General features: G+C 40.1%; 2 protein-coding genes across 11 annotated transcripts in view; one reads left to right on the forward strand and one right to left on the reverse strand.

Annotated features, from left to right (window-relative positions):
- ANKDD1B (ankyrin repeat and death domain containing 1B) overlaps positions 1-17,296 on the forward strand; it is a 29,093-nt gene extending 11,797 nt beyond the window's left edge. For 3 of the 6 annotated variants that reach the window (XM_074932017.1, XM_074932019.1, XM_074932020.1), the window contains 9 exons: positions 1,523-1,621; positions 3,394-3,492; positions 4,360-4,458; positions 6,049-6,147; positions 9,672-9,770; positions 12,465-12,560; positions 15,810-16,008; positions 16,714-16,845; positions 17,170-17,296. In XM_074932017.1, the coding sequence (XP_074788118.1) occupies positions 1,523-1,621; positions 3,394-3,492; positions 4,360-4,458; positions 6,049-6,147; positions 9,672-9,770; positions 12,465-12,560; positions 15,810-16,008; positions 16,714-16,845; positions 17,170-17,228 (981 nt within the window). In that variant the 3' untranslated portion in view covers positions 17,229-17,296. Of the gene's footprint in view, positions 1-1,522; positions 1,622-3,393; positions 3,493-4,359; positions 4,459-6,048; positions 6,148-9,671; positions 9,771-12,464; positions 12,561-15,809; positions 16,009-16,590; positions 16,846-17,169 lie in introns of all 6 variants that reach the window. The other 3 variants (XR_012635520.1, XM_074932018.1, XM_074932021.1) reach the window with 3 other exon arrangements.
- Positions 17,244-23,126, reverse strand: part of POC5 (POC5 centriolar protein) — a 61,636-nt gene continuing 55,753 nt past the window's right edge. For 2 of the 5 annotated variants that reach the window (XM_074932010.1, XM_074932011.1), the window contains 4 exons: positions 22,519-22,637; positions 21,592-21,705; positions 20,547-20,723; positions 17,244-18,957 (listed from right to left, as the gene is read on the reverse strand). In XM_074932010.1, coding sequence (XP_074788111.1) covers positions 18,808-18,957; positions 20,547-20,723; positions 21,592-21,705; positions 22,519-22,637 — 560 coding nt within the window. In that variant the 3' untranslated portion in view covers positions 17,244-18,807. The remainder of the gene's footprint in view (positions 18,958-20,546; positions 20,724-21,591; positions 21,706-22,518; positions 22,638-23,126) is intronic. The other 3 variants (XM_074932015.1, XM_074932016.1, XM_074932014.1) reach the window with 2 other exon arrangements.

Genomic DNA, 23,126 nt, shown 5'->3' on the forward strand with positions numbered 1-23,126 from the left:
ATGAGAATAAGCTGTACAGATGTCTCAGTGGTGATAGTGGTATGTATTTGACCAACAAATATACAAGAATGATGATTTTTCAGTAATTAAGGGAAGACAGTGGGACTTCTGGACTTATTGCCAAGAGACTTTTCCATACACATTAATAATTCATGTAAAGCCAGACTAGCATATGCTGTCTGTTGGGAGAAGTAGGAAAGTCTGATGATTAAGGTGTCAGCCTCTTTACTGGGAGATTGTATTTCCCAGTTTTTCACTCTGCTTCGCTGTGTTTGTGTGTTACTGTTAAGTCCCACATTACTAATTTTTCAAAAATGTTTAAATACTTCAGGATGCAAACAAATACCTGTGGGGATTTTTCAGAAGGGCTTTAACACTTCAATCTGATGGAGTTTGCTTTTGACACTGAATTTTAAAGGTATCTAAATAGCTTTCAAAGTCTGCCCTTAAATTTACTTATTCCTTACTCGACTATTTGTGGAATGAGCAAGTTGGTATTTCTCTGCATCTGAAGCACTGCAACGGTAAATACAGTAAAAATTGTGAAATGGTCAGATACTGCATTTATAGAGCTGTATAAGTAAGCACTGAGGAAGTGATGCTGTTTGTTGGTATTCTGGTAATAGTTTATAAGCTTCAGTGCAACCCAGAGCTCTGCTGTGCTAAGCACTTTATCAGCAGAGGTTAAAAGATAGTGTTGTCCGAGACATCTTAGCAGGCTGAAGGTGTAAACAGCAACTATGGAAGGCAAATGCTGTGATCCTACAGAGTAAGTAGGTAAGAAGCCGGAATAGAAACTCATCTCCTGGGTCACTAAAAGCAATCACACTGTATCCATTATTTCTAAAAAGGATTCTCAGTTCTGTGAATGAAAAGTTGTTCTGGACTCTCATTTCTCTGAGGGTTAGTATTATTCTCCTAAGTTACAGCTTCAGTTTGTTTTTAGCCAGTTTTATACTTTTTCTTGTGCCAGTGTAGTCTTTTAGCTCAAAACCTGCTGCTCTTTCTGAACTTGTTCTTTGTTTTTATTTGTTTGCTGGTGTGTTGATTTGGGGTTTTTTTACGTAATTAGCTAATGAGAAATTGTGCTGATGGTGAAGGTCAAAGATTGCAACATTGGCATCAAAGCTAAGGCAAGTTTCTACATACTTACTTAGGTTTTGGCTATTAATCTTTAAATCAGTGATCCTGGGGGCTTGGGATAGTCCCCCATCCGTGTTGGAACCAGTACCCAAAGTTTTCTTCTGATTCATTCTTTAGGAGTTAGAATTTTAGGTCTTTTCACTGGTCATGCACTGCAGTTTTCAGAATATGAGACAACCAACTAGACTGACAAGGTCATGTCTGCATATATGTGAAGAGACCCCTTTTGGATTAGTCTGAATCTTGGAACATACTGTGTGGATCTGACTCCTTCTCCTTGTATGTAAGAAAGAGATGTATGTGAAAGACCAAGGGCTTTATGTTGGTTTTGACTTCACTCTGGATTTTAAAATATCTTATTTGACATTTTAATTTCAAGGAGGGAAACACAGCATTGCATCTAGCAGCCAAAAATGGTCACAGCGAAGTTGTAGAAATTCTGCTTGAACAGTGGAAGGAAATAAATGAGCTCAATCAGGTAAGGACACAAATTACTGAAATAGATGAAGGAATAAATGTGGCACTGAGTAGACTTCATTAGTTTCGCTACATTTCTAGTACCTTTGCATGCTGTTTTGTTGTCCCTCCTTCAATGAATTCAGCTGCATTAACTCCTTCGTGTCTCTTTCTTTGTCCTCTACTCTTCACACAGTGACCTCCCCCTCCCTCTCGAATGCCCTTGCATAACTACCAGTAGAAGAAAACAGATGAGGGCCTGACCTCCACCTTGCTGCCTGTCCTTCAGCATTTCTGGCCACGTGATTCCATTCCTTTTACCATCTCTGATGCTTTTTAGGCTGTGCACTGAGCCAGTTCAACATGCATACCCAGCACATACTGTCCCAGGCACCTCAGTAAAGAGGTGTCAGATTTGTACCTGTTCATCTGATCTCAATTGACTGCAGACACTGCCTACCCACTTTTTCTTTCCTGGGTTGGTGTTGGTGGAGCTCAGCCAGTACATTCTTAAATTGCATATTAGCTGTGAAGGTTGTATCCCTAAGTGGATGCACTCATGAGCTTAATTTTAAGCCTTAAAGTAGGGGTGGAGAAGGGAAATGCACCCTAACTACTCGTCTTTCCTGCTTTGCAAAGGGTCCTTGTTTCTTCTGCCCTTTCTGTGGGTCAGCTGGGATGAACTGGGCAAGTTAATTAACTTTATTGTGGGCTGGCATGCTCACTGCAGGAACCTGCTGCGTGGTCAGTGGTCTGTTCTGCTGGCTAAGTGGGCGAAATGAGTAAGGGACACCCACTCCGACCCAAGGCCCTCCTCTTCCTTAATCTGCAGCAGATTTATGGGTCGAGGGGTTCTCTCTTATCCAACTTGTCTGTTATTTCCAGCAATGTGAGCCTTGAGGCACACAAGCCCCTTTGGAATGTGAAGTTCTCATGTTTCCAAGCCCTGTCTAACAGTGTTGCTTCTGCACACAAAGGTCATACTGCTTGTGCCCCTGCCTAGCCATGGCAAATCATGTGACCTTCCTGTCCAGCTGGAGATGTTCTGGTCTGTGGATAAACAGGTTTCTCTTTCACCAGTATGAGCAAAGCACTAAAATATATTAAGTTTACCAGAATAATGGTGACAGGAGTTTAAGCAAAGAAAAATCAGAATTTATTGATGCTTCTGTGAATGCTGAAACACTAGCGTATCTTTCAGTAATCCTTTGTGTATTTTAGGACTTGATAAGCAGGGATTAGATCATTGTGCATGTAACTTATGTTAGACTCTTGCTGTGGAGACATGGAGACTTTTTTGGAGTGGGAATATTTGAAATAAATATGCAACAGAATTATTTCTGCTAAAAGTTCTCTTTATAACTAAGACTGAAGTTGGGAATTTGTCAGAAATCCATGGCATTAGACTGACAGAAATTGGTACTTACAGTATGTGCTGTGTTGAAGATCAGCAGTTGATACCCACTGTCTTTGTTTCTGTTCCTGTAGCTAGCAATCTTCTTTGAAAACAGTGCAATTAATATTTACGAAATAGCTATCTGTATTGTAAACCTTACCGTACATCTGTCCACAGCAGATGTGACCGTACATCTGTCCAATGTCATCTGTCACTTAAGTGTTGGTGAGTTACCGTTTCATTTAATTGTTAATTTAGGAGCATTCAGGTTCTGCTCTCTTGTGACCATCTCCCCTTTTCTATTAGCTGGATGAGCCTGATTGAGCTAACCTGTTTTGTGTCACAGCCTTGTAGTCACATGGCTTAAATTGGAACAGACATTCTCTCTGTTGGTCTAGAACGGAGAAACCCCATTTTACTTGTCTGTTGAAGGAGGTCACAAAAAATGTGCTGAACTCTTACTGGAAGCAGGGAGTGACATCAATGTTTTAACTCAGGTACGTACACAGTATCCCTCCAGCACACAGGTACTGGGACATCCTGGGCTCTGGGAAGGACCTCATCACTTCTTTTCTGTGTGTACTAACAGTATATTTGCTCTGCTTATTTTTAAGAAATGGTAAAAAAAAAAAAAGTGCTAACAGCAAAACTGATGTGAAAGAAATATAGCATAGATTTATTTGACAGAGTACTGTGGTGGAACTGATTTATTTGCTGTATGTCCAATGGTAAAACATATGACTAGGAAATGTAACCAGGTAGGGTAACTGAAAATCATCATTTTTTGGCAGTGTATATGACTGAACTGGTGACAAACCTGTTCTCCACATCTGGTTTCTGGACTCCAGCTCACATCTGTTGAATGGCCTTGGCATGCCTGCTGTGAGAAGTTTATAATTCCAGCAGACTGAGAGCATGTTTGTTTTACCAGAATTATTGAGTGAAAATTTTCTATTTATTTATTTTCAGAAGTTTGTTAATGTGACTGTACTTGTTAAAGGGCAAACTGAACTAACAGACTAGGAGACATGTTGGCATTGTTGTTGTCCATGGTTCAGGATAGCTGACAATGCTGATGTATCTCTTTCTTAAAAGAGATTGAAAATGACTATAAAATACTGGTGTTATAGCACATTTGATGTGATGTAGTAAAAATGGGAAGTTCTTTCAATATTTACAAAAACATATCATGCTAACTGCTTATCCACTTAATTTTATAACATTTTATCAAAGGGAGATTTTTGAGGGGAGGGGATAATAACATAAATCTGAAAAAAATATTATCTTATATTGATAGCTCTCTTTTGTACTGTTTTTCCAGCAACAAAAGTGTAAGGTTTTGCTGCCTATACCATTTTTTTCAGAACAATAGCAGTGCTTTGCAGATTGCAGTTCAGAATGGACATCTATCCTTGGTTACTTTCCTTATCGATAAGCATATTGACCTGGTTCCTAAACCTGAGGTGAGTGTATATCACAACTGCTGTTGTTCAGCCTGTCCTGTCTTTTATTGCTTTCCTTGGGAATTCAAATAGCTGAATGAGATTGACTGGTTCCTTTATATTTTTGCTATCCATGTTATTAGGTGGTTTATGGATGGTGGTTACCAATATGTATGGACGAACAAAGACAAGGTCCTGTTGCACAAACCCAGTGAATGCCTGAGCAAATTGGTTCACTGCAGTGTAGAGGTAGCCAGGCTAAATCAGGGACCCGGCATTAAGAGCAGATGAGCAAAGTATGCTGCTTGAACTAAGCAGCGATAATGCAGGCCTCCCTGTGTGCTGTGGGCAAAGAATTAATGCTTGCAACTGATTCTGAATAAAGGTAAATAAAAGGTAAATAAACACTTCAGTGCTTTCACCCTCTTCACTCAAAGCATATGCCTTCAAAATCTGCATGTCACCATTCTTTGGGGTTTAAAAAGAAAGACATATGCCTAATATTCAAATCTTGTCTCAATTTATATATTACAGTTTTTGTTACATCAGAAATTTTCTGTAAATAGGAAATTATTTTCCACCTCTAAGATACAGGACAAAAATAGAATCTGGGCTTCGTGACTTATCTGCCATAATCACTGGCCTGTTGTGTAATGTTATCAAGGAAGAACAATTTATGATGTGTTTGAAATTATTTATTTTAGAGATCAGGCAGCTGTTGTGCTGCTTGTTCTCATTGGCTTTCTGTAGCAGAAGCAACTCATAGAATTGTAGCTTACATTTTGGAAACGTTTCCAGTGCAGCGTTGCATAGGAGCTTACTTTATTTTTCTGTAGCCTTGAAGAAATGGCTGTGGTTTATAAAGACACTAATGAACTGGTGTCTGGCACCCGTTAATGGCACTGGTATGGAATTACTCTTTAGCTGTATTTAACAAGAAACTGATGAGTCACAGGTTCAACATACAAAGTGATTTCGCCAATCTAATGGTTGGGTTGTGACTGGTGTTAGATCTGTGCTCCGGTTATTTTAATAAATAACCACTCAAATAAAAAAACCTTAATTTCTTTCTGGCTGTAATTTGCTTTTTATAAATATGACAGCAAGTCAGTTTAGTATGAAGAATATTTCCAACAGCAGTATATAACAAGTGTTTCTTCCTGGAAAGTAGACTTTGACATCTGTTTACCCAACAAAGAATTAATCTGCCTCCAGCCTATTCAACTAAGTACAAGCTGAATTTTCTGAGGGAACAGAAACATTACCCTAAGCTCTCTATTGTTGGTGAAGCATAGCAGCACATGTCAGTTATGAACGCGTAAGAGCAATGCCTTGCTGTGTTCCTAAGTGGTGACACACTGGTACACACCCTGTGCATTCAACATTTCCAGGTTTTTCAGCTGTGTTTGTTTACCTCCTGCTGTAGGTGTTGTAGGAGCAGGCTACCATCTCTGACATAACTCAGCACCTCAAGGTGTATTTTTTGTGGTCTTGAACCTCTGCTACAGCATATTCCGTTTGCAAGGGGCAGATATGAACAAGAACCTCTTTCTTGTTTGAGTGAACTAATAATGTACCCAAGTATAATAGTTTATTATTTTCTCTCCACAGCAGAAGAATTCCCCTCTTCATTTAGCAGTCATCAATAATCATCTACCAGTAGTAAAAAGCCTCTTGGATGCCAGTCATGATATAAACTCCTTAAATCATGTAAGAAATACTGGGAATTAACATAAATTCTCTGGTAAAGAGGAGATTATATGGATTTTGTTTGAAATATTTTTTTTTCCTTATGAACTCAGGGTACAAAAAAATACGAAGGAAGAGGCAGTTTGCTCCTTACCTTTTTGCGTGTATGCATGTGCTTTTGTCACTGGTACATGATGTGCTAGTATTGTTTGTGCAAGATAAGAATAGCAAAGTGCTATATACTAAGAAAATATTTGGATGAGTTTATTGTTTGAATGTTACATTTCATGCGTAATAAATGTCAGAAGTGCCAGCAGTACTGATCTCAGAGAAACTCAGTGCAGAGTGTCATTTGGCGGGGATGGAGTTAATTGTTTCATAGCAACCCATAGGGTGCTGTGTTTTAGATTCGTGAACAAAACAGCGCTGGTAAGGCACGAGAGTTTTAGCTGTTGCTGAATGGTGCTTGTACAGCACCAAGGCCTTTTCTGTTCCACCCTCTGCCCCCCCAGTGAATAGACTGAGGGTGTGCAGGGAACTGGGAGGGGACACAAATAAGCAGATGACCAGAACTGACCGAAGTGATGCTCCACATGACACCTCACTCTAAATGGTTAAGTCACAGGTCTCTGTGGCACAATTGGTTAGTGTATTCAGTCTGTTAACTGCAAGGTTGGTGGTTTGAGCCCACCCAGGGACACTGGGAACTGTTTTTCCTACTTTTGCCAGGATTTTTTGGCATCTGCTTGATGCCAGTAGTCTTTGGAGGCCTGGGTGGTTGTTGTCCAGTTCGCTGTAGACCAACCTCCACCACTGCTAATCCCCTCAGGTAGTGGAATACCCTCCTTTGTGGAAGGCCACATGATGTGTGCTGATGTATTTGCTTTGGTGCTAGCATCCTTGATTCCTTTCTTGCTGTACAAAACCTCCTATAATTGTTAATGACCATTTTAAGCTTTTGCTCTGTTTTGTATCCCTTTGTTTCGTCATGATAGAAGCACTGGCCTTGAGCGTAATCTGGTATTTTGGGGCCCTATGCTGCTGCTATACAGGTACTCAGAGAACCATCTCATGGAGAAAATCAGCAATTACACCTTGCCCTTTTTCTCCTTAGAGACATGCTTTGTGGAGAGAGGAATGAATGGTACCTACCCCTTCTTCTCCAGATAGGTGTCTCCCACTGTCTTCTAATGGTTACTCAGTTCCTTGAGTATACTTCTGTAATCAGACTGTTCATACTAGTGTGTGTTGTGAGCCTGATTTTGATTATTGTTCATAAGGTTAAACAATTAATTGGGAATGCAACAAAGGAATGTGCCCACAGGCTGTCAGTCCTCATGTGGGAGGAGCTGGATAGGTGCTTGGGGCTGTTACTGCCTCCAATAGCTTGGGATTTCATGCCTGAACAGGCATGTAGTCTCAGGTAATTGATGCACCACTTTAATGAGGGGAGCCTTGCCTGCCCTGATGGAACACAATGAATTCTAATGCTGTGTTGGGGCCTGGTCCGTGCTACTGAGCTGCCATCCAGTGCCCTCAAAAGAGAAAGAGGTTCTCCTGATGAAGGAGCACACAGGGGGATGCTGAGAACATCTCCTGCTCTGAAGCCACCGTATGGACCCTGAAAAGGTCATTCAGTCTGAGGGCACAAGCAGTGACTTAACTAGAAACCTAACCCTCAAATATAAAAGTATGGTGGAAGCAGATGTCGACTCGATTAGTAAGAGAAGCAGCAGCTCCTGCTGAGGCTTGGAAGGGGGAGGAGTCAGAAGAGGCAGAAGTAGGACAGCAGAGGGAAAAACCAGAAATGGCAAGAGAGGTGGAAACTACCTGGTCCCCATCCCTGAACAATCTACAAGATAGGCAGCAGGTTTCATCAGCAAGGTGAGCACATTGCTACCTGGTTCTCCAGTGCTGGGAAAGTAGGGAAGCCCAGCAGCTGGCATCCATCTCTGGGGGACTATGGGATTGACAAAGAGCTTGGAAGAGAGGCACCCACCTGCAAGCCTCTGGAGGTGGCTCTTACTGAGTGTGAAGGCAAGATATCTCCTCAAAGAAGATACTGTAAACTAGCAAGGCAAGTAGACATCACAGAAGAAGGTATCCAGTATCTGAAGGAGTTAATGGTGGTGGAGGTGGTCTACAACAACCTGGCCAACAACCAGGCCCCCAGCAATCTGGGTGATATTCAGTGCTCATGGTCTGTGTGGCAGAAATTTGTACAGAGCTTGTGCATGTTGTACACTGGCACCTTGCCCATAATGGAGTGGTGAAGCATCGTGTATAGACTAGCCTGCCAACTGCGGAGCTTCAGAAAGAATCTCTTCCCCCTCTGCATCAACCCTACATCTCAGCTGTGGAAAGACTATCCCACAAGGTGTGTTGAGTCCCACGTTGGGCACTGTGACACCCTGCTGGGGAAATGCACCCTGGCCTCCCACAAGACAGGTGGCAGTGCTCCCCACAATAGTAACAAGGACTAATCTTTGAGAAATCTGTAGTTCACCCCTTCCTGTTGATCATTTTATTGATAAAGATTAATTTATACACATTTTTGTTTGAGGCAGAGGCTGTCATTTGTGGTTGGAGTCAAGTATGATTCTGTCGCATAAAATAAAGAGTTTTGTAAACTTCTTGAACCTATCTTTTAGCAGTGTTCCGTGCTTTGTCTCTAGCATATCTGTGGTTCATACAGTAGCTACATACAGATCTCTAAATTACCACAGAAAAGAAAGTAGGATGTATTGCTGGGTGAAATTTGTGAGGTCATGTGATCATAATGTGTATTCCCCAAAGTACTTCAATTTAAAATTATTATTCCCGTAGAGGTCTGGAATTTCTTATGTTAATATTCTGTGGAAGGCTAAATAAATAAATAGGTTTTATTTGGGTACATGCAGCTGTGGATAGACTATACAACCCTTATTTCAGACCCAGAGATTAGACTTGAAGCTTGCCCCTTTGGCTGTACTTCTTGTTAATGGTTTGATTTTGTTTAATGTTCCCCCCCCCTTTTTTTTTTTGGTGTATGTGTGTGATTTAAGGTTCACTGAACCCACTAATGGAGTAGGTAGACTTCTACATATCACTGTAGCTGGCTGAGCTAACAAACCCTGTTGTGGACGTGGCACAGTGTACTGATGTACTGTTGAAAATTTTGGATGTCCAGTTGTCTTTGCATGAATTTCAGCAGGGAGAAAGTTACTCAAGAGTACGGGTGGGGGTTGGCACTCTGTCCAAAACACCTTGTTTTATGAGGGAAGAGAGAGAGCTTGTTAGGTTTACAGTATGTCAGCAGGGCACAACAGCAATTTTTTCCTGAGCCAGCTGGAACTCCTGTCCAGTTTTCCTGGGGAGATCCCAGATGCTGTCTGCCTGAAAGAAAACTGGAAGGTAGATCACTCAAAAGTTAAATTATTTCATTCTGTTCAGTGTTTTTTTGCCAAGGCTGTCTCTTGTGAACCTTCTTTAGATTCAGATTGTGAGAAGGCTGCTTTTAAGAGGGAGTTTGGCTTATTGTATTTATTTGGTGTCACTAATTCCAGAGGCAGGAAACTCCTCTACATCTGGCGGCTGATCTTGGCAATGTGGAGCTGGTGGAAGTGCTGCTGAAGACAGGCTGCAATCTCAAGACTGTGGATAAGGTAGATTGCATTCCTCACATATGCAAGGATTATGTGATTTTATTTTCTATTTTACAACCTTCGTGCCAGAGATACAGGGAGCACTTGTTGCCAGTTGTCTTTCTTAGGTGTCTAGGACAGTCCTAGTTTCCTAGGAAGTATCCTTTTAATATTGCCATAGCTGCAGCTTGCAGAGACCCAAAACTGCTTTAGTGAAGATCTGTAAAACTTCAAAGCTCTGTAGTCTGAAGGGTAAGCTCTGCTGCCAGAGGCTTCTGATGGAAAAAAGGACTAGGCTTATGGAGTGGAACATGGCCTGTGGCTGTTGTAACTGTGCGCCCACAGCCAGGTTCATTGCCAGCAGAGGCACAGGTACTGCCAGCTCCATCAACTGCAGTGATGGTGAGTTTGCCTTTAGCACTCTGGTGCATCTGGAAATGATGGTGTCATGTCTCTGAGAAGCTGTCCCAGATCCATTCAGGTGGGTGCTTAGACCCTGTTTCTGTTTCTTTTTCCTGGAAAGACTGAGGCAAGAATGTCAGTGACTGGAAGAAGTACCAAAACAGTCTCTGGGGAATTGCTTTTGACAAGACAGAGTACCAAATCCATTTTTTTACGAATTTTGCTAAATTACTGCAAGATTGAACTATTGCTTTTTATACTGTTACCACTATACTGGCTTTCTATATGACTGAATTGACAGATTTAATGTTTATCATGAGCAAAATCTAGATCTTCAGTAATTTTTAAAAAGTAATTGTCAGGCACAAACTGTCCTGATGAGGAGTAAAGCTTTATGGACTAGCATCATCTGTTTTTTCCCTAGCCTGACATGAGGGTTGGGGCTCGGAGTGTGGGTGACACAGTCAGTGTGTTTTGGGAGGCTGAGGTAAGATGCTGCATTGCAGTTAAGCCTTCCCATTGAGAGTCATTCGTACCAGCTGGAGAGCTGCAGTTCTCATATGGACTAACCCAGAATGAAATTTTGTCCACTTTAGAGAGTGCCTTAACCATTGGAAAATTGTCTCTACTTATTGCTATTCCACAAGCAGGCACAGAAAATTGCCTGTTTTGACCTTAAGCACTTGTGAGCCCTGTGATACTGGATAGTGCCCTAGTGTTACAGCAGTGCTGACAGAGTTCAGGGCATGTTATAAGAATATAGCTTTGAGCCAACACAAGTTCTGTCACCTTTCTGCATTGGTTTTATTTCTTGGAGCAGCTTTTCCCTTGCCTGTTTGCTGGATGACCCCTAAGGCCATGCCACTGATGGGAACATTCGCAAGTACAGCCCTTTTTGAACTGAATTGGTCCTGTGATGTCCAAAATATTCCTGACCTTACTGAATAGCAGGCAGGAAAAAGGGGACCCTGCTTCGATTGCAGAGCATTTTCCTGGCCTCAGTGCCCCGGCAGCAAGGTCCCGCACCTCCAGAGTCTGTCATGCATCTGCATGAGTTGCAAGTTGTTACAGCTCAGGAAATGCTCTCCTGGGAGCTCTTCCTTCCTCCCATCTGCAGATATAATTGTCATTGGTTGTGATTGATAGTGCAATGAGTGCTCACTGTGTGCAAGACTGCTGTGCTACATGTGCAGGCAGGATGCCAGTGGTGTCTGCACTAGCACAGGAGGCCAGAAACACCCCCCTTTTCCACCCTGTCCACCTCCCTGCAAAATGCAGGGCATTTTTCCAGAGGTGGGACCCAAGGACTTCTTGTGGTCTCTGGACTCCTCACATATAATGTATTTCTATGCTATCGAGATTTTATGAAATGTAAATTCCTTGGCTTCCAATGTGGTGCTTTTCTAAAAACAGGCTAATTAGAATGATCTTGAGGAGAGCCAGGAGCTAGAACTCAAAAGGTTATCTCTTACATAATTTCATAATAGCTGGAGAGTTGAAATGCCTTATAATTTAATGACTGAATCTTCTAATTAAGGGGTTGGCTTCTTTTAGGTCTAATTTTCTAGAATGCCAAGCACTTGATATGTGGAGAATACCCCAGGTATTTAAATCTGAGGCAGATCCACTCAGTGCAAATCTGCTGAAAACAATTGCGGAGAGCCCTGTAGAGCCCTTACATTGAAGTGCTGATAACAGAGAGGGGTTCAGATAGACTGAACAGTCTTCTATAACTGGAATTAAAGCAGTGGCTTGTAATTCCACTGCCTGTAGTACCTGTGAAACATCACCTTCAGTTGTGCTCACTTCAGTTGTCATGAGAAAGTCATTCCCACACCCTCTTTTCATTCTGTGAGCCAGCTCCTCTTACCAAAACAAGACACAGGTGTGCCCTTGAGTTTGGAGGTTTCTAAATTTGCCAGCCTATCCATCTGAAATGCAGTGTAACCATAACATGGAAATGTGCTGTATTTAGGGTAGTATTCAGCCTGTGGATTCCTGGGCTTACATGAACTTGGAAAGGGTGACTGCAGAGTGTAAGCTGTTACGAACTGTGCAGCAGTTTGAGTGCAGGAGGTTTCTGAAAGCAGCTGTATTTCATCAGAAATTCTTTAGGGGGAGTTCAGTGCAGGATACAGTGTGTACAAAGCATAGGATTTTGACTGTAGCTGCCATGAAGCCATAAAATTATAGTAATATATTTTGTTGAAGAATAGGATGGGGATCTCTAAATGAAGCTCCTGTGTTCCTTCTATGATATACTTATCCTCATATATATGAGATAATGTTCTGATTGACTATCTCTGCTTCCAGCATGGAAAAACTGCACTAGCTGTGGCATCAAGGAGCAATCATGCCCTCATTGTAGATATGATCATTAAAGCAGAAAGGTATTATGCCACCAAACAGGTAAGAGACATCTTTCATTACACTGAGAAGAACTGTAAGGGAAAAGCCGATTCTGATCCTGAAGCGCCTTTTGACTGAGGTGGTTGCTTTTGGCAGCAGGTTGCAAACTGGCCTTGATAAATTGAGTTCTCTACGTTATTCTGTTATATTCTGTTTATTCTGAGAACAGAAAGGTCTCTACCCCATCCAGGTTTTATTCTTGACTAGCTGTAAAATTGTAGGCAGATCTTACTGTTTTCCTGCATCGTGCTCTACACGCAGTGATAAAGGGGTGGAGAGAGATTCTGACCCAAACTCAAACTGTGCCATCAGCATCAGGGCTTGGATGACCTGAATCCACATTGATCCCTGTGTGCTTTAGTAGAGCAAAATCTGTGGTTGAAAAACAGAGGAGTGCAGGTGTCTGTCGCTCCTTTGCTAGTGAAGTCCCAGCTGCTTTGGCAAAAGCTCTCTTCTGTTTCATGTGTGTTAATTACAAAATGCAGTCAGTGGAATGGGAAGGCACCAGGCAGCAAGTGTGAATGACACAGCTTAGATTGACCTCAGAATTGTCTGAATTCCTAACCTTCCTTCCCTGGTTATTTAAATGTAGGCTGCTTAGCAATGGGCTTCCTTAAAGGACTGTCAGATGTATTAAAATGTATATGACAATTTATTTTGGCCTGTGTTGATTATCCCACGTCTCTTATGAATTTGTACATGCTCTATAGGCCGTAAGTGTCTGAACAAGAAAAACTAACCTTAGTACCTCTTAAAATCAAGAGTATTTGGAGCTGGGCTGCTGGTAAAGCACAGAGATGTGCCTTGAAACTCACACCCAGCCCAAATGGGTCTTGAAAATTCAGGATGTCTCATGTCCTGGGGTCTTAACTGGGACCATTTAAAATTCTATGAGAGCTTATTTATTACATCAATGACAGTTGTAGCAACGAGCCACAAAGAACCTGCTATACCTACACACTTGATGAAAGGGAGCTGTTTCATAGGATGGTGAAGGTTCATTTTAGGGCATATGAGTGTTCCATAAACCAGTCTTGTATTGGCTTGCTCAGTTTTTCTTGTTTGGAGCCATAGGTTTATGTAGGCTCCCTGAGAATTGGTTAAATTTGCTGGGTTTTGACACAGTACAGTTTAAAATCGCCAGGCTCCCTCAAATACACTGTTTACTTACATACTGGTCCTAGTGAGGCAGTAGAAGACATCTCTTGTAGCATCCACCATGCTAACACTGTTTCTGTAGAGCAAGTAATTCTATGAGCACCAGAGCCAGCCAACTGGGGCAAAAGGATTGGTGAAAGGAATTCACTTGACTGTCAGTTCAGTCAATTTTCATGACAAACATCTCCACAAACTCCCTGTGTAATGCGTATTTGATTTGCATGAGTCCAGCTGGAGTTGTCAGGCACCTTATCGTTTCTTTTCGCTTAAAGGGGAATTAGAAGCAAAGTCATCTGTTGCCAGAGAAGACAAGTGAGCCCATAATGCTCCTAAGCTCTTGGCATTGTTTACTGAATTGCCTGAGGAGAAGAAAAGATGTTTAAGCAGATGGTTTTCTGCAAGAGTTGCACAGATGTTGGGAAACAGAAACAGAAGTGTTTGTATCCCATTACCTGAAGCTAGAAGCACAGCCTTTGGGAGCAGCTTAGATCTTGCAGTTACGGAATATGATACTGTTCAGGTGGTGTTACCATATATGAAACTACAGTATTTTGAACCATTATTGCTAGAACTGTCTTTTTACTACATTGAGCTGACTTACCTGTGACAAGGCATTTACAAAAGGAAATGTCATGTTGCTGTGAGGAAGTGCACAATACTAAAGCGTGTGAGTACCTTGTTCTCTCCATTTGCCATTTTTTGTATTTACTGCTTCTACCCAACCCTTCTCTATTGTTGTTTTTGACTGGATATGAGAGCTACTGTTACTGTCCCACCCTGCCACTGCCTAGACAGACAATTAGCAGCAAAGAGAAGCTGTACTGCTGCAAAGGAAGGAGGAAAAAAAGGGGTTTTTTTGTTTGTTTGTGGGGGTTTTTTTAGTGGTTTTGGTTTTTTAAACTTCCAAAGAGAAACACTGAAGTGGAGAGAGCCTGAAGCTGTCCTGTAGAATGTCTTAAACCTCACCTTGCATGTGTCAGGAAGCATGAAATAAAGTCTGCACCAGAAAAAAGGAATCAAATATACATAACAATCCCGTTACTAAGATTTCTTTTTTTTTCTTGCAAGACTCTCATAAGGTTAGGAAATATCCCTTTGGATTTTTATGAACTTTGTCTGGAATGGAGTATTCTATGCTTAGCACTTCCAAAATGAGGCATGCTGCCATCTCCTTTTTTGCTTAGTATTTGCTTTGTATCAACATCCTGAAGACAATTTTCACTTTAGAGACTGATTTGAAACAGGACAAGCATGTAAACAAAACCAAATATAGAAGTTATTTGAGCTTACCTACAGTAAGAATGGGGTTACTCAGGTAGGGCTGAAATCACTGCTAAACATGACTTTTGCAGAGGTGCCCAAACAAGAAGCAACTCCTGTCACTCCTGTTTCAGGTCAGCCACGCATACGGTAGCAAGATCACTTTTAATCTGGAGAGTAAAATGCTTGCAGTTTTGTTTTTTTTTTTCTGATTTTGCTTATGCAGGCAATAAAACTAGATCCAAGTACAACACACAAGTGCTTATTGGTGCTTAAACACTTTGCTGAATGGGGGTCTGAATGCTAAACCTAATGGCTTGTGCTGCCATCAAATGACCTGGTAGTCCCTGCTTCAGCCAAGCAGAAATGACAGTGCAGAGGTGGGAACAGCTTCAGCAAGCACCATGCTGATGGTGCCTAGCCTCTTCTGAGGGAGAACTTAGCACTTTGAGAAGCAAGAGGAAAGAGTAAGAACTGTGGTTGAAACCCAACCATGTTCAAAATGTGACATATTAAGTAGACAGAGCCAAGGAGCACAGCAGTGCTGGTGTAGTACTTGCTGTTCCTTGCTGTTGTGTATCAAGTGCCACAGAAAGAAAGTGGTTCATTTCACATTTAACTTAAGACATAGCAGTAGGCACAGGAGGGCTTCGTTTCTGTTCTCTAATAACATCATCCATGCTAAGACATCTTCAAAGACTTCTACTAGCCCTTTACCTGCACTGAGCAAATCACCTGTCAGTAGTTACATAGGACTGTATGGGACAGAGTCTTCACTAAGCAGAGGCTCCCAGCTTCATTACAATATTTATCATCTGCTTTCTTTTTCAGGAACATCTAGCTCATAGTGATGATGGGTCAGGCTTTGACTTATCCTTCAAACAAGATCATAATACACAGACCAAGCAAATCCGTTCCTCCCTTTGGAATCTAGCATACAACCAGTTAAAACCCCAGGAATGGAAAAAACTGGCCCTGTTCTGGAAGTTCACAGAAGAACAAATTAAAGCTATTGAAGAACAATGGACAGGTAACATTATCTGAATGGCTAGACATAATACATAAGCTATAAAAACCACAAGGCAGAGTCGCTTTTTAAATTGTGTATCACAGATACACACTGGCCATGGTGCTCTTATTCAGATTATGGAAAAGAGCAGTGAATGGATACAAACGTTGTTCCAGGGAAGTGGTGCTCCAGAAGTACCAGGCCACTTCTGTTCTCCCTTATGGCCTGAAGGAACCTTCATCTTTCAAAATCAAGGAGCAGTGAGCAGCATGGAAGGGTCTTGCAGGTCATGATTCAAGTGAGGACCTGGGGAAACTTATGACAGAGGAAGACCTTGTTCATGCTCTGTCACCACAGCTGTCATGAAACAGCAGTTTCTGGTTTCAGGCATCTCAAGCACTGGTAAAGCAGTGCTTCTGTGGCATGCATTGTACTTGCTTACTACTATGTCAGGGTATATTTCCACATGTTGAGGAAAAATGAAAGGAAAAAAAGAATTTTAAGACATATTAGCATTTTTTTTTCTCCCTTTAAAGTAGCCTTAGGATAAAACTAGATTTTTTTTTTTTAACCTTTGTAAGTCTGTCTTCATTTTGCTTCTAGGTGAGAAAGGAAATAAGAATAAATGAGTAGGTTTTAAAACCTCTTGGAACTCTAAAAGTGCAAAAGCACAAAATACACTGTTTCCAGCATATGGAACAGACAAATGCTTTGTGTATTGCATAGGGAAAAAAAGTTATAAGGAACATGGAAACAGAATGTTGCTCATCTGGTTACATGGTATATTGCTGGCTCATCAGAATCCTGTCAAGCATATATACGAAGATCTGGTGGAAGCAGGATTTCAGCATTTAGCTGGTAAGTTGTTACAGAGCACATGACAGTGTCCTCTGCAAGACTGCAGTGGGGTGCTGAGGTCCCTGCTGGTGCTGGGAAGGTGTGACTGTGACAGAGCTGGAAAACATCTTTTCTTTTCTGGGACTCTGCCCTTGCTGGGGGGTTCAGTTTCTTGAGGCAGAGCATTCAAGTAAGTCCTGAGATTTCTAAAAGAAGATAATGTGCACACTTTGCTTCCTTTGTCCTGCAAACATGGTTGAAGTGTGATTGGCTGTTCTTCAGTTAGATTAGTCTGACTTTGTAGAAAGCAGAGCATATCAAGCAAGCACTTTCTCCTCCTTACAGAGAAAATCAGAGCTGCAAGTAACATTGACACGGACTTCAGAAAATGTGCAATTTCATGAGTTCGTCAATGAAACATGACATATATGATGGAATTACATGCCAGATGGAAACTGACTTCAAATACAAATAATATCTTTTCTGGAAATAAATTCAGTTATATGGCTTTTTCGAAGCTAGAAGAACCTGCACTCCTGAAATATTGGTTAGTTCTTTCTCATATGCTTGCTACACAATGATTTAAAGAATTATTTAAGAGTAAATGGCTGGCTGACAATTTATGACTATACTGCTAAACAAGAACCATTCCCCTACAAGTTCTATATCTGGCTTAACATTGATACACTAATTCTGTATTGGAACTGCAAATTAAGCTATTTTATGTTTGACATGAAATGTAAATAAGATGTTTTCTACCTGAAAGAAATTAAATTTAGTAAGTGAAAATTATGGGTATAAATCAACACTTGCAGAAATAGGTTGGCACCTGATCGCATTTGGGATTCCAGTATTTATAAAGTCTTGCTAGGATTAGGGCATGTCTTTCTTTTTCGGCATTTGATTTATGTAGTGAGAATACACAAATATCTAAAACCATGTGTAGCTGGCTGCATAATTTTCTATTAGGCATAACCTTATCTACATACTCAAAAAACCCCATTTGATATTTAATACTTAACACATATAGCAGTTACTTACCTATTTCTTGTTCATGTCTCAAACTAATATTTGGTAGTGTCTTGCTGAACTTGTTTAAAGGTTTTCTCATTGAATACATTTCATATCTGAAAAATTACGTTAAATGTCTATCTTTGTAATCTTTTCTAACAAAATAGTAGTAGTTTTATCATGTAATAGAAGAATTGAATTGCCTTGTCTATATATAGCTAGCATTATTTTGTACTGAATCTTATTGTTTGTACTAAAAAGATGATGATCTGTATCTTAGTCTGAAGCCTTATGCCTAACTGCCCTCTTGTGTGCAACCTGTTTTGACATGGCTGCAGAACAACACAGAAATATAAAGAGCAGACTGGTAAATCCTCAGTTTTTGTAATTAGGGATCTAAGATCACAAATTCTTAGATCCTGACAGGTATGCATCAAGTTCTGCAGCACAGCTTGGAAAAAGAGAATGTTTAACAATTTGATGGACTGATACCTCACCTGGCCCAAGTCACACTCTGGGGGTTAAGGATATCACCCTGTTATTCTTCATTTAAGTATTCTGTTGTAATATATAATTAAAATGCATGTAAACTACACTTAGCTGCATAAGCAACTAAAAGCATATATGACAAAAATAAATTTAATTTTCACTTGAAAGTAGATGTTAGTAACATTGGGACTAAAGAAAGAGATTGAGACAAAAATCACATTCTATCCTTTATTTAAAAGTCTGCACAAGATTCCTTAAACAAGAAGTGTTTATCTTAATAAAATAAGTTCTCAAATAGTTTGGAGGTAGAATAACATTTCAAGTTCTTTTTTTCCCCTCCAGATGTTTACTATAAAAGCACTTTTATTTTCAAATAAATTTTTTTTAGAAAAGGGTAAAAACATGATACATACTTTATGCCCTGGTAGCAGAGGTTTAAATTGTACCTTTATAAAAACCCCCACTGGTGAGAAAGATATTCACTCAGTCAACAACTTTTATTGACTGAACACTGGTATGAGTTTGGCCCTGAAGCATTCGCCCAACTTGTCCTGCAGGTCTCTCAGTGGTAGAACCAGAAGAATGGAGCACAGTTCGAGGATATTTAGCAGCAGTGGCTTGGGAAATGGTTTGCTGAAAAGTAATCAGATACATCAAAACACTTATTGGTACAAAAATATTGCCATTAAAATGACTCTAAGAGAGCTGTAGTTTAAACAGAGATTTGCAATCCAGGAAACTGAAATACACCTCTTAAAAAAAAAAAAAAAAGGTTACTTTTACAGAATGAGTAACTTTTTTCCTTCCTTACCTGTAATATACTTTTTAGAACATAAAGTGCTAAACTTCCAGTTAACTATGTACCCTAAACTGTTACCACTTCAATCTTATTTGAAGGTTGGTTTGTTTGTTTTTACCAAATTGTTCAGAATTTTCCTCTGTAGTGATAATTTAATCCTGCCAATTTTCCTTTTGAAGTTCAGTATTTGCTATGAGGAAGTCTCTGAAAGGAAAATGTTTGCATTTATTTAACAACAATTATTTTTCTCCCCAAAAAACTAGCCACCTTACTGCAATGAACAGTAGTCATTCTGCTTTTAATCACGGTAAACTCTCTCCCATCAGATTAATTCAAGAGAAATGCTTTGATCTGGTTGACTTCCACTTAGGCATTTATTTTCAGAAAGAATATATGGAATGTATCTCTGGGATTAACACATTTATTATGTTTTTAGAAGTCAGGTTTTGGTAGAGTAGTTGAGGTACTGTACTTGCCGCACCAGTCACACACTCTGAATCCAGCAATTGTCCTAAATGAAAGAAGTCTCACACCAAACCTCTAATCCTCTAAGGACATACAATTTAGATATGAATTTCTGCTTAGGAGCCCAAATTCTTGAAAGCTATGTGCATCCTGCCACAGGGTTCTGATTCACCACAGGAAATAAGTGAAAGCAGAACATCCCTCACACAGACTGTTACCAGTAACTCCAGCTCAGATTAAGGGATCTGATGTAGCCCTGCTTGTTCTGGCAGTATCAGTGAAGAGAAACTGGACTTTCAGATAGCACAGAGAAAACTCAGATCCTAGTTTACAGGTTAAAATAGAAAAAAGATATCTCCAAGTGTTTCATACACCTTCAGTTAAAACTATTTTTTTCTCAGACTGGTCTAGAAGTATAGTGATTGCCTAGACTATTTTGGCCACTTTACAGTCATCTTGTATGGTGCTTTCACACCCTATGAATTATTAATTATTTCAGTGTTTTCTTCAGGATAAATGGTGGGAATAGGACTCAAAATACAACAAGCATCAGGCTTGATTAATTTGATTGTCTTAGGAAAAGGTGTTTATTTTTCACCCTAGTAATTTGTAACGTTCAGCCTATCAGGCTAAGCTGTATCACCTCTGATTCAGTCACTCTTCATGCTATGCACCATGAAGCTTGTCTTTAAACTGTGGTTGCATGGTGATGTCACCTAACACTGCTGTACCAACTGACCACTTCTATGAAGAGGAAGAGTCACAGAAGAGCTGGCCAAGAAAGAGAGTCAAGACTGTGCCTTCTACCCAGCCCAAACACAGTACTACTGTTCGTTATTTTAAACAGACCTCAGATCTGAGCCTTGTCTCAATACCTCTTCACTATGGTCATTTTTCTTTAAACTGCTACCAGATGTGTTGTAATAAGAATATTGTTACAAGTGTAATTCTGACTTACCTGAGTGACTGGATGATGTTTTTCAACAGTGACTGAACTCATGGGTGGAGCAACTCCCATCACTGCTAAACTACCACAAATTCTGGCTTTTTGTCCCATATCAGGTCGGCCTGTGATTCGAGCAGTGATTGTTCTTCCTGCTTTTTGTTGAGCAGATGTTATTACTTTTGCCATGGGCTACAAATAAATTAAGTATTAGTTGGTAAAAAATTCAAAACCTATTATTTAATGCTCTAGTATGTCTGCTTAGTTTTGCCAGCCATTGTACGTAAACGGAACCTGGGATGTTGCAGGTAATCCAGTTATGTTACATGTCACTGAGTTTGCTCCACCTAGTTGCAACCTTGTTTATTCCATCTTTTTCCATTCTGAGATAGCATTTTGAGCAAGTGACTTCTATCCTGAGGGGAATAATGCTAATTTGACAAAAATCAAGCAGCTTGAATAGTTTAGGTTTGCTCACTGGCTGCATACTCGAGTGACAGACAGCTGCAGGCACTTCTAACACCCTGGACAGTCTCTAGCAGTGACATAGCAGATAGAAGAAAAAAATTCAATGCAGTAAAATGCTGCATCTTTCTCTGACAGCTAGTAGCAAACTGTATTAGATGGGAAAAAGAAAGGAGAGCAATGAAGAAGGCAGTGGAGAAAAGTGAAAAGGACAGTTTAACAACTACAGAACAGGGAATGAGAGAGGCATTTCAAACAGCTGCATGCTGAAGTAAAGCATATTCTTTCCATAACAAAATGGTATCATGTGAAACACCAGTTGTTCCTGCTGTAAGTGTACATATACTCTTCTGTCCTTCATTTTATCACACTTCTCCCTCTCCCCTCCAAAAAGAATTTAAAACTGGTCTTAAATGGTTTTCTGTAACATTAATAAGCATTTGAAAGCTAGTGTCCACACAGCTATGTAACCCTATGACAGTTTCCTCAACTATGTACTTGTGTTGCTCTGAAAGATGCGAAAACAACGATAACCAAACTAATATTTGGTGTAATTATGCCTCAAAAAATAAAAAAGTTAATTTTAACATGTTACCAGTTTTTGAGTTGACGCCACACCGGATCCTGCAGCTGTGCTAGTGATTATTCCTGGAGAATGAGAATCTAGCCTGGTCTGAGAAGTGTTTGCATGACCCAGGTGGGTAGAAAACTGTAAAGGGAACCAGAGTTTATAAAAAGAGTATAACTTTTTAGAAAATACAGCTTTACTCTTCAGATAGTCAGTTTTTTGTCTATTGCAATTAACCTTCTAAATTTAACTTCTTTGCAGATATTTTATCTCTAGTTTTACTGTTGGTTTTGTTTAAAAAATGGTTGTCTAAAAATTGTAGAAATTGTATGAATTACATTTCAAACTATTAGGATGAAAAATCAGAAAAGAGGCAAGCACATCTTATCTGTCTTAACCTGTACTCTAGCGTGAAATTGTTTTACAATTGGTTTACAAGCAGCAGCTTCAGAATGACTCCAGGGAAGGTTCAGAACATCCAGGCTACTAGATAATCATCTGGCTAAGCTGCCATAACAGGACAACAAGCCGAGTTCCCTCAGTGTCTATGTATGTTACACCGTTAAAGAAAAAACTTCAAGTCAGCTTTTCTTCTTTTGAGATTATATTAAGTTCATTTTTTTTGTAAAAAAACTCTTTAACAGCTTTTTTCCAGACAGAACCGTACAGACCAAATTCTGCTTACTATAGTGACACTGTCTTCATTATTTTAACATATTTTCAGTAAAATAAAACCCAGAGCTTAATGAAAGTATAGCAAGTCACAGCAGCTGTGCCCCAGTCACTTAATTTACACAATGGAGTCTGAACATACCCATAGGTTTCTTTTTACACTTAGACCATCTTCAGATTCCATCAACTAACGTGCTATGGCATTTACTTTTAAAAAGCTCCAACTAAGGAAGTTCATTTTTGTCACAAGCAGATACAGTTCTGTTCCAGCTATATGCTTACCATGTCTTCCAGCTGAAGTGTAGTTGCTGGTGGAGGTGGTGGTGAGGGCAGATTATATTGTGAAGGAGGTAGCCTTCCTGCAACAATGGTACTGTTATCATTTCTCCTACTTCCTACATCTGTTATTAGAAACACAAAGTAATGGGATCAGGACATAATCTAGCAAACCCTAAGTGGGAAAAAAGAGATAAGTCAGTAAAAATTTTACTATTCCTTGGGGATTTCTGTATAATCTAATTAAAAGGATCAGCCTGTTCTTTATAGGTGTATATATGTATAAACATTCCTGTATTTGACACTTCTTGTCAGATGTTTGGAAATACTATTTTCCAAGAGGCTTGTTTCTGTGTTACGCCTCAACGTATGTGCGGCACTTGTCTCATACTTGTAGTGCAAAGAACCTCAAATGAGGTTCTCCATACTGCTAACCACTACTAAATCCAGCGTGCAAGAGCTGCTTTTGTGCTAAGGGCCAAAATCCAGTTCAGGTAGAGAGCAGCAAAACACAGAAGGGTCACAATGGAGTTCTGTGCGAGCATAAGATTCTTGGGGGGCTCACTGTCAGTAAAATAAAATGTTATTTTTAACTTTTCTGAGAACATACTGCA

This window comes from Athene noctua, chromosome Z, assembly GCF_965140245.1.
Source record: "Athene noctua chromosome Z, bAthNoc1.hap1.1, whole genome shotgun sequence".
Classification (NCBI taxonomy): Eukaryota; Metazoa; Chordata; class Aves; order Strigiformes; family Strigidae; genus Athene; species Athene noctua.